This window comes from Rhopilema esculentum, chromosome 14 (genome assembly GCF_057945365.1).
Source record: "Rhopilema esculentum isolate cy_ngs chromosome 14, ASM5794536v1, whole genome shotgun sequence".
In the NCBI taxonomy this organism is placed as follows: domain Eukaryota; kingdom Metazoa; phylum Cnidaria; class Scyphozoa; order Rhizostomeae; family Rhizostomatidae; genus Rhopilema; species Rhopilema esculentum.
This window is the reverse complement of record NC_142828.1, coordinates 8,253,173-8,266,720: the sequence shown is the minus strand read 5'-3', so window position 1 is coordinate 8,266,720 and position 13,548 is coordinate 8,253,173. Positions and strand designations below refer to the sequence as shown.

General features: G+C 35.8%; 1 protein-coding gene across 2 annotated transcripts in view; it reads right to left on the bottom strand.

The window, feature by feature from the left end:
• Positions 1–12,724, bottom strand: part of LOC135695822 (adipose-secreted signaling protein) — a 52,442-nt gene extending 39,718 nt beyond the window's left edge. For both annotated transcript variants that reach the window (XR_010517301.2, XM_065215005.2), the window contains exons 1-3: positions 12,610–12,724; positions 7,848–7,889; positions 5,771–5,992 (exon numbers count right to left, since the gene is read on the bottom strand). Coding sequence is in view for 1 of the 2 variants with exons in the window: in XM_065215005.2 (XP_065071077.1) it covers positions 5,771–5,992; positions 7,848–7,889; positions 12,610–12,709 (364 nt within the window). In the remaining variant the exon portion in view is untranslated. The remainder of the gene's footprint in view (positions 1–5,770; positions 5,993–7,847; positions 7,890–12,609) is intronic.
• Positions 12,725–13,548: the final 824 nt, after the last annotated feature.

The window sequence follows — 13,548 nt, the reverse complement described above, 5'->3', positions numbered from 1 at the left end:
GAAATCATTTTGTATTGTATTCTGGAAGTATGTTTAGCTACTGACAAAGTCATATCATCTCAAGCAGACAAAGGATATTCAGATAAAAGCATTGAGGAGAATTTGCATTTAACACTCATTCTTAGCAGATTTACCAGTTTGAAGACAGGTATATAAATTCAGCTCGCATCAGAATGGTGCAAATTCATCATTTTCTTAGAATATAGTCTGTTTTGGTTTGTTCGATAATCATTTCATCACGTATTAGACAGACGATCTTTCTGTCCAGGACAGCATAAAACTCTCAATTTAGCCCAAGATATGTTAACTGTTGCGCCTGATTTGAGCGTTATAATTGATGCGTTTAATTGACTTACAGCAAAAGATGATTGCTTTAAAAATATTTCTTGTTGGTTTTCTAAGCCGACAATCTCAACTTCTGGTTTAACGTTTTCATAATTCCGCTTTTACTTTATGGCTTTGGAAAACGCTCTTTTTCTACAATCTAATCCCACTAAAAACCGAGTCTGGGCTTGCTGAATTTTGCAGAAATGACGCACAATGATTCTTGAAAGCTCTCATTTTCTAGTGAAAAATCATGAAGATCGGTAAGATTAAGACTGCAACAGCGTCAACAAAACGATCAAATAGCATTAACAAGCTGTGAAAATTACGTGGGCCTTTTCCTCTCTAATTTTCTTATCGTCATTTCAAAAATAAAAAGCAACAGGTAAAAATATTCTACATATCAAACTGTTCTCGACATCTCAGACGTAGAGGGAGAATTTGCTCAAAACCGAAAAAAAAACAGAACATGTTAGGGGATAACAAGAATGAAAATTCTACGTCCCTAGACTAGTCCTTTCAATGAGATACGACAAGATGTTATTGACGGGTGTTCTTGACTTGAAAAATACAATCAAATCCTTATGATAGGTTGAGTATTATTAATTTTGTCACTCTTAACAAGCAAAAACCGCACGGGAAAATACATCAGATGGAGAACGGATAAAAAGTGGAAAGGGCCAATCGCCACTAAAGCAAAATAGATTCTGCAATGGTTAGCCAAGTAACAAAAATCATGACAACTGCAATATTGCGTTCCATATCCCAACAATGGGCCAAATTTGGACCACGACGCAAAATACGTGAACAGAAATATTTTGATATATCTTTCAGTGAGAAGGAAAGCATTTTGCGAGCTAGCTCGTACATCAGCAAAAAAGATGTAGGGGTTTGTCGCTGAATTAGAAAACATTAAATTTAAGAGCACATTGGAGAGTATCACCCGTAGTCTGACAATGTGCTAGTTAATGTTCACGATATGCTAGCTAAAGTATTCTTCAGAATGTTAATCCACATGACATTCCGTTTAATGTAAATCCATTGCATCTTTCTCGTTATCTACCTTACATCTAGTACGGCACAGCATTGCCTTAAGTACATCTTGCATATATCTTAAGAGCAAATGATTTTCTTGGATAATTCTTCTTTAAAGCTATATCTTCAGATCATCTTTGTCACAGCCATGTCTTTGCAACATCTTCACGAAATCATCTTTGAATAGCATCCTTCTTAACCGAATGTTCTCTTAGTTCAAGTCTTTTTGACACCTTATTCGCAATTTCTGTAATCTAAATCACATCTTCAAAATAGCATCTTCTAAAGATACTTTTCAAACCATCTTCTTAACATTTCCAGCGTCTTCAAATCATAACTATCCTATTGTCTTTCTTGAACATCTTCATCAAACCATTTTTGCATACCATTCTCTTTATAAAATCTTCTTTATAGCATGCCCTTGAAATACCAAAAGAGTCACTATTATCACTGCATTTTCTTTTCATTGAGGTGTTTTGCAATCTGTTCACATTGAAATAAAATATAGCGACTTGTGTTAACAAAAAGAGTTCGTTTGATCACCTGGACATTTAAATTGCTCGAGGGGTAAGCGGTTGCAAAAAACCAAGCAAAAGCCCAATTCTCGATCTCACGTTGCTTTCGATCTGCACATGAATATAAGCTTCTGCTTACTGTTTGATCTCAGTTACTCCAAGGAGGGTCGGAGGAAAAGTGTTTCAGCATGTAATGTTTTGGAGTTCATCTGCTACATTCAAAAGTTCTTTCAATTGCGTGTTCTTTTTTATATCCATCTATATATTGATTTTGATTCGAGAGCTCAAACTTCAATTATGGTTTTATACTTGTAGTGATCATTCTCCAACCGTAATATGTCTTCCATTGCCATTAACACCTTTCATTGTCTCCGTACCCACAGTAACGTTATGAACAACACTTTTGCAGCGTCCCCTCGTTTTATGGGTAAACGCCCTGTTTGTAATTTAGTTCAGTAAATTCATCAAGACACAACGGTCACACAACATCGTCTCTTGCTGGCTCCGTGTTTTTTGCACGTTAAACAAGATCATAAAACGACAGCAAATCCATAAAAGAACTTCGCAACATCAAGTTTAAATATAGGAATAATATCAACCAGCGTTCCTATATACTGACAGAATTGACTATCAGAAGCAATCTTTTCGTAGATTGCCTTTTAAATCCTGATAAAACAACTTATTTCCAACTCTCTTCTTCGACGATTTTTTACCCACACGGTTTCTTACCCCAAACGAGGCTAAATCAAAATGTTCAACAAATTAACTTGTATAAAGGATCATCATCACTGAATCTTTTCGTTGATTGCCTTTTAAAGGATCATAATCACTAAATCTCTTTTAAGGCTCAAAATGCACGATGAAGTAGTTAAGAAAATAGCTAACTATCGCTTTGTAATAAGAACTTCTAAAAAGATTTGAATTCTGGGGTAGAGTATCTTTTGCACGTCTTCGTGTAAAGAATTGAGGTGTTGTAGTCAGGATTATGAATACTACTTCTGTATGGAATTTGAAATTACCCAGCAAAACTGAAACACTCAAAAGGCAAGGAAGACATCGTAGATACAATCTTGATTACCGATTAATAAGTAAGGCAATTACTAAAATAATTAGTAAGAAGTTGAGTGAACAGGTGGATCATTGTTGTTGGAGGAAGACGATGAAGAGGAACAGTGATAATCTCATTAAAGACGTTGCCTAGAGGAAAAAAGGATGTTTGTCAAAGGCGTCTTAAAAATTGGAAAGAGCCATGCATTAATGTGATCTGCCGATCTTTATTTGATGAAAAACGTTCAACAGTGACTAAAGGCGTCCGAACACAGCTTTCTAACACAATAAGCTATGGATTATTTACTTTGATATGAGGTTGCGTGACAAGCAAAAACATAACTGAACGAAAGGCACGAAAACACATACTTTGATTGTGATCTACTGTGAATATTTATGTTACGTTCAAATCTTTCAGACTATATTAAATGATAAGGGTCAAAATGATTGCTAGCTGAAATTCTATTTAATGTATATATGGATCCTTGCATCTTTAATATATCGGACCAAGTATCTCATTTGTACAGCATTAAACTTTCAGCTGAAGGCGCAATATCCAGTCCTTTTACTGTTCACATAAAAAATAGGTTAGACAGCATGTTTAGAATTGCAGGTTGGAACATAAAGCAACAACCTATTGTATAACTCATCCAGCTGTAGTTTATCAGAATAGAGTTCATCAGGACATAGTTCCTTCAAGTTAATCGATAGAATTCACGGCTATGAACCTTATTGAACCCTTCTTCGTCCAGGAGTAGAAAACAAGGTTAACAAAAGTCAATGATCATGCTTCAGGTAATAGATGAAGTTAATATGAGCAAATCCTCATTGTTGCGATGATAGAGAACTGACACAAGTTGAGACATAAGATACGCATCGGACAGAAACCAGTACAGTGATTCAGCCACCGATGGAATCCTGTTGGAATTTGCTGATTTATGCCCAGTAACCTTTTGAAAGATCTCGAATAAACACCCACGAGTGATTATACCAATCTGGCCTGCTTTCTTTCCACAAAAATATCAACGTCCTTGGACTCAATGCAACAATTTTACTCACAGGTACAAACAATCAAATTTCCGTGCAACAGCTAATTGCTTTATTCATAAGTTGGTCTTTGCTACAAAAGCATTAATTATGTCAAAGTAATTTTCTTCAAACACCAGAAAAGATTCCAAAATCCTGTCACATCAACAATGAAACTTCTCACGACAAAATTTTGTTGACGAGCTGACCCCTATAGTGTAATCATTGAAGCACGAGCTTTGATTCTTCATGTAAAACATCCGCATGCAAAATTTTGTTTTTTTTCGAATAATCTACAGTTTTATTCAAAATTAACGATTCATTATAAGCTTCAAGGATATTTCTTTGCTAAATGCACAAACGTTTAAGAAACATTGTTCCTTAATACGTTTTAAGACTGCAATCTACTTGAAGATTCTAGGGAAAACAATCGAATATCTTCCAAGGCACCTCCAAAGCTTCGGCTTTTCAAAGACACGAGCATGTTATCATAATAGGGAGTATGTCTCGTCTTCTTTATTTTCTGGAGCACTGTTTTATGATAATCTCGATAAAAATGGCAAAAATGGAATAAATTTCTGAATAGTACGGGCAGAGTTAATACATAGCGGTTATACTCTAGAAGAAACAGCAACAGCATAAACAATAAGTGTTTCTTTCATCATTAGAAACAACATGATATTCATTTCTTAGTTTGTGCTTAAGGGGAGAGGATATTCTTCATTATTTTCAAAAGTTGTTGAATAAAATTCATTTCTTAGATATATATGCAGAGTAGAATGCTATTGGCATTACCGTATCCTCACGAGTTAACATAAGTCCGCAAAATTTTATATTGCTGAGTTGACCCATTGTGAAATGATATGAAAATCTGTTTGTCTGTTTGTTTGTGGACGTCAATCTACAGGTTGAATGACTTGGTAAACCGAACTTTTAAATATCTCCAAAAACTATTAGAGTTAACTTCTCTTACAAAATTGAGTTCGTACGAATTTCTTACAGGTAACAAAAAAATCTGATTACTTGATATCGTCATCTAACCCTAGGCGTGATTTTCGCACATTAACCCTAGGCTTGATTTTCGCACATTAACGCTAGGCGTGATTTTCGCACATTTGGGATCTCTTTCAGAAAAACAATGGCTGTTGTCAAGCGCAATGGATAATTAAACATCCTAATTCAAAACATGGCGTTGTTCAACACTGAAGATGGCACGAAAAAGCGGAAACATCGGATAATGACCGAAAGCAAGTTGAAAATTCATATCCAGAATTGGATAAGAAGTCAAGTTAGAGGAAGAAATATGCGCTTGTTAGGTTCTTTGTTTTTTACCAATCAGCGAGCGCAAACCTCTCATCTATCTTCAAATTTTGCAGTATTCAAACTTATTTGGTTATTCTCAACACCATTCACGAGTATGTCTAGCATTTTAACAAAAACGTGGTCAAGTATAATACAGTGGACTTTGTTGACAGTAACAAGAGAACCGATTACTTTTCTTTTCTTGATAATATGCATGAGATAAGCAATTCCTGAAGGAAATTACCCAATAGGCTTACTCCTCGTCATAAAAGCGTGATTTACGATCGTAAAACAAATCAGCTAAAATCATATTATGATTAAATCGCTTTTTGCTCAGCTAAGGGATTATAAATGCATCACAAACGTAAAATATGATGTCCTTACAAACGATCAATAAACACGTAATCGTTTCAAAGTCACGAAAGGAGACCAGAGAGTGCAATATCCGGAAAGCAACAAACAGATCAAAGTTAACTTGTTTATAAAATCAGCAATAATGTAATACGGATAATCTTACTTACCTATCGAGTCAATTGACAAAATACGAAACTCGGAGTCCAAAACCTCAGGATGCTTCCAACCATCGGGAAACCGGTTTGGAACTTGAAATTGTATTTCATATGTATGGTGCTCTTGTAATAACCCTATATGTACATCTATTTCTTCGTTGTTCTTACAAACAATGTTGATTTCGGTATTCAAACTGACGTCTGTTGAAAAATGCACTTTGCTTGCTTCATGATCTAAAAAAATTAAGACATAAATTACGACAAAGTTAGACAATGCAAGAAGAGCAAAAAAATTTTAAAAGAATAGCTTGATACTTGGAAAATGAATTGTAGAAAGACTAAACTACCAAAACCGACAAGCTTCCGGATTTTTGCGAACATATATATCCAATCAGACAATGCGACCTTCCAAGGAGTGTCAGGGTGAAAACACACGAGAGAGGGACAAGTCTGGTGCAACAAGCTGAAGAGTTTTAGACGAGATTGTTTTATAACCAACCCATGAAACACAGGTTTTACCTGATGTAATTGCCTAAGGATCGTATCAAGCGTGAAATTCGGAGTACCAACTTAGAACCATCCTTCTAGTCTATACACCGAAAGCGTGTACAGCTTTGCCTATACGGGATCCAGCGCTTTATGACGGACCGGCGCGGGGATGGCTCAGTGGTTAGGCTCGCGAAATACAGAACCAAGGGTCTGGGGTTCGAGTCTCTGAGATGACCAAACTTTCATCCAGAGTGAGAGGAGTCGCCAGCTCTCTGCAATTCCAGGCTTATGAATCACGCGGCGGGGTCACACGAAAAAAATGTGATCGGGGGATGATAATGAGGGAATATCAGTGGGTAAATAGGCTGGCCTGTATGAAAATATAATCTTTACTTCTCTTGTAAATAAAGTTGCGATTGATTTGGGCAATTATTTGTGCAATAATCAGTAATGGTTGTGAAACTTCGTTGGTCAAATGATACAAAGACATAGAACATAGGGGTAGATTAGGCCCTCCAGTAAAAGGAAACCAACAAACTCACTGTTCAAAGAAGTCCCGACAAAGGTAAACTCCGAAAGGTAGAAGTGAAAATCTAGCTAGGTTAAGATGGAGAAAGATGAAATGAAAAAAAAGAACACAACATCTGAATCTATCATCTGAAAAGGAGAGTGACGTCAAACTATGGCTGTGTTTTGTGCTCGTATATGGTCAATGTCTATGTATTAAAGATCGACTTTATTATAGATTAAAAGCAAATCTCACAGTTGATCTTCCACGATCTCTTAATAGGCCTGTTTTGAAAAAGCATTACCTGACATCTCAAATCGTTCTTTATGAAAAATTTATTAATTTGAAAACTGAAAAATATTCACCATGCTTTGCTAAAAGAAAACAGATCACTTGACTTTGATGTGGACAATGTGAAAGAAATGACTTGGTGATACGAAAAATTGCAGTGTCAGACATGGGTGTTTGTTCACAAGCCTCCCCAAAGTTTTATGATGTGAAAATCACATGCTTCTCATGCAAATATTTACGCTAGTCTCCTGGGAAAAAAGAGTGATAGCCCGGCGCACGGAGGGAATAAAATGCATCTATTTGTCAAAGCTTTCTTTTACTATGGCTTTTGATGAATATTTTTCGAATAATACATTTAGAGGACCGCGCGATATTAACATGCAGCTAATGTTTGGGATTGTAGAAAGCACACATACTTCCTCACTTAAAGTGAAAGTTTTGACACTCGATGCCCTAAACGTCGACATCCTTGGGCAAGTATAAACTTGGGGTCTCATCCAAATATATGGACAAAAATTCTGTCCAATGGCAATGATTGGATCTTAGGGATACAAATTGACCCTATTTCCCTTCAAATTTCAACGGGGTGGAGAATTTCCAGGGCGAAGATATGTTAACCTATCACCTTTTAAACCATTTAACAATTAAATGAATTCCAGCGTTCATCACTTCCTTATAGAATGATTAGATATTGTAAATGCATTTGACAAAAGTTTTACAGGTCAGAAAAATTGCAGAATATGTATAAAAATAGAAAATAAAAAAGTTCAAAACAAAAGGTAAGATTAAAACAGAACATACCAAAAATCTCATTTTCAGGAACCGTTTCCATTTCAGTTTGTCCTGTAAACATTAAAATCACAATATAAGTAAATGGTCTTTTCAGAACAGATGCTAAAAGTATTATATGATACCTTCAAAATCTGATAGCAGGAAGTAAGGAAGTAATACCAAGAACATTTTCATTAAGAGCTGAAGTAAACTTGTCACATTAATTAATATAAACTTAGCCTTGGGCAGGCCTAGGAATTAAAGACTTGAAATCTTTATTTGGATCATAGATCAGAATTATGCAAAGCTATAAAATAGAAGGGTAACCATGATTGTTTTATCATAACATTCCTTCTTTATGTAACCTGGCACAAATTTGTATGTGCCAACGAGATGCACCTTTAAGCTAATTTAAATATCTTTTTGACATATGCTCATCTCTAGAGCATATTAGGGCAAAAACTCCAATCCTTGACAAAATTTGTCCTTTTCTTTCATCTTTCTTTACCATGAGTGACATTCCTTTGTTTAGACTTTCTTGGGATTGATATCACTCATAGCTTTACATAGCAGATAGCAGGCAGAGGTTTGGCAAGGGTAGTCAATTACATGCAAGAGGTCGCAAGGGTAGTGAAATATGCAATCAGCTGACAGTTAGAGAGAAAAACATGCTGATAATAAATGATTTATGACAGCATAAAACAGATTTTCAAGGGTCAATTTAAGGAATCCAGACAGGCAAAAACTACTGTACCTATGATATGCTTAACCCAATGATGTTCTATGGTAGAAACACTTTTTGTTTCTTTTCTCAAGTGCCTGGCTATTTCAGTAATGCTCAAATGTACAGCAGTCAATTGTGAAAACTACTTGCTCCTATTGTGAACAGTGCAATCTATGTTTCATCAACCCCAAAACATTGTAAGAAAAATAATGTAACCTGACAGAGGCTTCAGCAAATTTAAGGTAAGCAAGTGGGTCCTTGTGAGAAAGCTGTTGTTAAAGAATTACTAACATCACAGATGCCATTGACAAAAAATTGAAGCCATAGAAGCCAACTATGCATTTATTGATTATGTCACAGAGAAGTTTGGAACATAATTTGATGACAACCAGGAGAGACTTATTCCTGGCCTAAGATTATTTCCATGTAGGCCCAAAAGGGCTACAAAAACAAAAAAACTTGAAACTTCTGCAGACACAAAATGCAAACGAAATTTGCTGCGAAAGTTTCAAGCCCTTTTCTTAATTCAAGTTTAAAGTTCACTATACGTTTAAAGTCAAAAAAATATTTTATATCATATAAAACACTTATTATCTATCAAATACTAAGAAATTGATTAGTGCGACATTTGAATAAATAATTTGTCTAATCTTGCATGGTAGTTGGAAAACAACATAAAGAGAACAGTAAAATGGCTAAACAAATTTTAAAATCATTCTTCTGAGTTTGCTAAGTTTGACAAAGTTTGTACTGAAAACTTTGCTGATGAGAACAGTTTTGAGAGTGTAGGAACAGCAGAAAGCACAGTGTCTCGTGAGAATTTTGCATCTGCTGAGAGAATTTCAGAAATTACAGTTGGTCCTTCTTATGAAAGCAGTGAATTCCCCAAGACATCTCCTAAAGCTGCCACTGGTCCTTCAGCTACTTCACCGTTGAAAAATACGCAAGGGCGAAATATCAGTCATGTCATATTTATTGAAAGTGTTAACAGTCAGAAACAAATCTGACAGAAAAAAATTGTGGAGAGCAAAACCAAACTATCAGAAGGCTAAAAACAATCAAATGCTACCTGAGTATTAACCCAGAAAATAAAATGAAAAGTGCTGAATCAATTAAAACAAGCATTAGATAAAATTGAACTTGATTCAAAACTTCTAGGAAACTAAGAAAAAAGTTGAGCAGTAGATACAAATTTCAAAGGCTAGGACAGAAAAGACAAATCAAAATAGAGACATAAGGCAAGCAAAGATCAGAAATCATTTGGACACAATGAGTATGGGCCATCTACTGCTCAATGGTATTACCTATTGCACCATATTGAATCTGAAACTTAAAATGACACAAGAAAATAAGCTCAACTCATTTCAGAATAAAGCAATGCAAATAATTTTCATGCATTAAGCCAAAATTAATGGAGGAAAAAACAGAAGTGAAGAAGCCTGAGACAGAACTCATTTCTGAGACTGCAAAAAGACAAGCTTCAAAGGACTCCCAAGGTAACACTCATCATGGAATGCTTGGTTCAAGGAAATGACTGTTTGGTGTTTTTGTACCATGTTTCAATATGTCTCATTTGACCATTAAGCAAAAAGTAATCAGATAATTTACCTAGTTATTAATTAGAAAAGGGCAAAAATGACTTATCATATGTTTCTTTTACAATGTTAATTTTTCACATTTAATGTTTTTTTCACATTAAATGCAATGGTTTATTATGGGATCTGATTACATTCCAATTTGCAGTGTTTAGCTAATTTTGATAAAATCTTGGTTGCACCAACAGCCCTAACCCCAGGTGCGGGTGCACCAAACTCATCCCAAAAGCTAGGTGCACCAGCACTACATATTTTCCAGTATATAATTTAATAGATCTGGCATTTAGATGTTCTCCTCAGCTCTACCACGGCTGCATCTTGAGTGCACCATTGCCATCCTCTGCATACCTGACTACATTAATTAGTAATTGATTAAGTTGAGACGACTTTAACACTAAGAGACAACTATATTTGTGCCATAGTTCGACAGGGTATTGAAGTAAGTAATATATAACATATATGAAAGGATGGTTCTTAGTTGCTAACCTGAGTCTAAGGCTTAATGCAATCATCATGCATCTCTCTCATCAGATAATCAGGCAATAAGCTATGTTTTGAACTCAGATAAATTCCCAAGATTTTCTTAAAGAAATCTGTACAATCTGTTATGACCTTGGTATCATTTTGTATGGTTTTCCAGCTCTATCCCTGTTTGGTGTCTTGTACCACAGGGTGCAGAAAGTATGATGGGGCAAAAAGGGGCAGAGTTTTACCAAAGGCATGAAGATGAAATGATATGCAAGCAAGCCAAGTAAAAGATAGGATATGGAAGCAGGACGTGGTTTGGGGGTACTCCCCTAGAAATTTTTTGCCACCACAATTTACAGTTTGGCTTAAAACAACATCAAATTATATTATGTTGTACTTAACTTCAGAAACTATTGGAAATTTCAGGTGTGGATCTAGCCAAAATTATGACTGGTTTCGGGTGCTTTACCCCGTTTACAGTCCTGTGTGTTATTTGTCCACAAAATTCAAAATTGAAATTTTAGACAAAAATTAAAGATTCACAGAGAAACAGTGCAACTGGTCTTGATCCGTGCCTGAACTTTTTGGCATTTTTCTCTGCCTTAATTCTTTTTCAATTTTCAAAGTATTTAGATGTTGAATGTCTAGTCACAGAAAAATCTGTGACACAAGTGAAGGGAGGAGAATATTGTTTATTCTCCAGAGATAAACTGTTGCTGTTTGCCTATCTTGTTTTATGTGCTAAGAGTGATGTTAAATGATGTTGCCACCTTGAGCCAGGCTCTGTTCCGGTGATCAAGTAATTATGTAATGACAGGATTGCAAATAGGATTTATGGGCCTCGTGTCAGGCTGAAAGATAAATATTAAAGCACGCATAAGGCAGATGCTTCTAGGGGCTATGGCAAATACTCTTCCAGGAATTTTTGAAAAGGATGGATTCTAGAATTGCTCTGGTGGCTAGACTGCTCTGGTGGATGTTACTTCTGTTTGCTATTTGATATATTTTGAGCCAAACTGATATCTTAACACCATAATGCAAAGAAATAAAAATTTCTTAAAAATTTTAAAAGTCTTAGAAAATGGAAACATTTAATATTAACTAAATTCGATCAAAACTGGCACAATGTTGCAATTAGATGTGGTAGCCACATAGTAAATCTGTATGACCTACATTCTGCTGTAAGTTGCCCTGTTGCAATCAATTTTTTATTAAAATTCAAAAGCTTTTCTATTCCTTTAGCCCAAGTCCACAAAGATGAGAAACTCATATCAAAAATATATCTTTAATGCTTAAGCAGTCAAAGACTCAAACTACTTCTATCTTACTACATTCATAAACTTTTGTCATTATTGTTTCTATTATTGACAGTTTGTGATAATGGAGAGGCTGAATTATTACTTACGATTTTTTTAATTGAGTTATTATTTATGGGCCCTTATAGCCAAGGGCTCCCAGGTCAGTGACCCCCTCCTTCTCAGCACTGGGTAATGGTATCAAAAGCTCTGGAAACCTACATTTCATACATGCCTACCAGATGCGGAGGCTGGACATGAAGCATTCCCTGCTCGCTGGACCCTAGAATTCCATGATACTACAACCAAAAAGGCACTTTCTGTCCTCTCTGGTAAAGGTCACAGGGGGCAGTTGCCCCATGTCCTGCATCGCTCCCATCGATACCCATATCAGGCTCAACAACTCTACCTTAATCATAAATCATTCTGGCGTATTCATCACCCCAGTCTGGTTCATTTAAAGCGCTTTCTTTTATCAGATCCTTGCAATTAATATGACTATTTGGTCGCTAAACATGAAGTTTATAAACATTTATCGGGAAATCTGCAGCGATCTGCATTGTGATCTAATATAGGCCTACTTCTAACAATCGAAACTATCCATGTTTATCAGCAGCAATTTCCTAATTTTCATAAATTTAGCATACAAGGGTTGATTAATTTAACTTCAAAGGAGGATGAAATAACAAAAACATATACTGATCGTTTACCTTTGGTATGCGTGCTTCTTAAACTACCAGCCTTTAAGTTAATACTGCAAACACAAATACCAGTAACTCCTGAAAACAAACGCCTTTGTTTCCAGAGCATTGATTCCAAGGTTTTCATAAGGAGTCTCCACTTCAGATCGAGGCGGCGACATTCTGTGGCTGTGGTGTTGTTAATTATAAATTTTATATTGTCAATTTCTTATTTGGGGAAGAAAACATCAACAAAGGGATTCTGAATACGACAGATCCCTCAGAAGACACTGCCACATCCTTCATCAAATAAGGTGGTCTTGAGGCTACATTTCCTAAACCTATCAATACATCTTGATAGACTCAACTTACATACAAGCAGGGAATGGACAAGGAACGCTCACTTTTCCCCACCAGAAAGCCGCTGCACCAGTCCTACCTTGAATACCTAAGGTATAACAGGTGTAATGTTTTATACTTGATACTTGGGTGGTTTTAATCGGCCAACTGAAGAAGTGTACATAGAGCATACTTGTTTACTTTGCTTGAGAATAATATATCAATAAAAATATAATAATCATAGAAAAAATATTAATCAAACACAGGGGCGGATCTAGAGCAAATTTGAAGGAGGGGCAGTTGGTAGTGGGGGCGCTGAAAAATTTGCAAAAATTGGTGACGAGAGTTCGCTGTATACAACAATTTCAGATCCATTTTCGGAATAAACAACATACCTTAGAGGTAATCCTTGAAGAAAGTTAACCTATCAATCTCAGAAACTATTTCACCAAATTCTCATTATTCAAAAGGGGCATAAGATGATTTTGCATTGCGCAACCCTGGACGTTCCCAAAAAGCAATTGAAAGGCAGTTTTGTGCAATGTCATTCAAGAAAGTTACGAAGAGTTACGGCTTGAATGACGAAATATTAGGTTTCTTTACTACTGTAACACTCTCGAGAAATCTTTT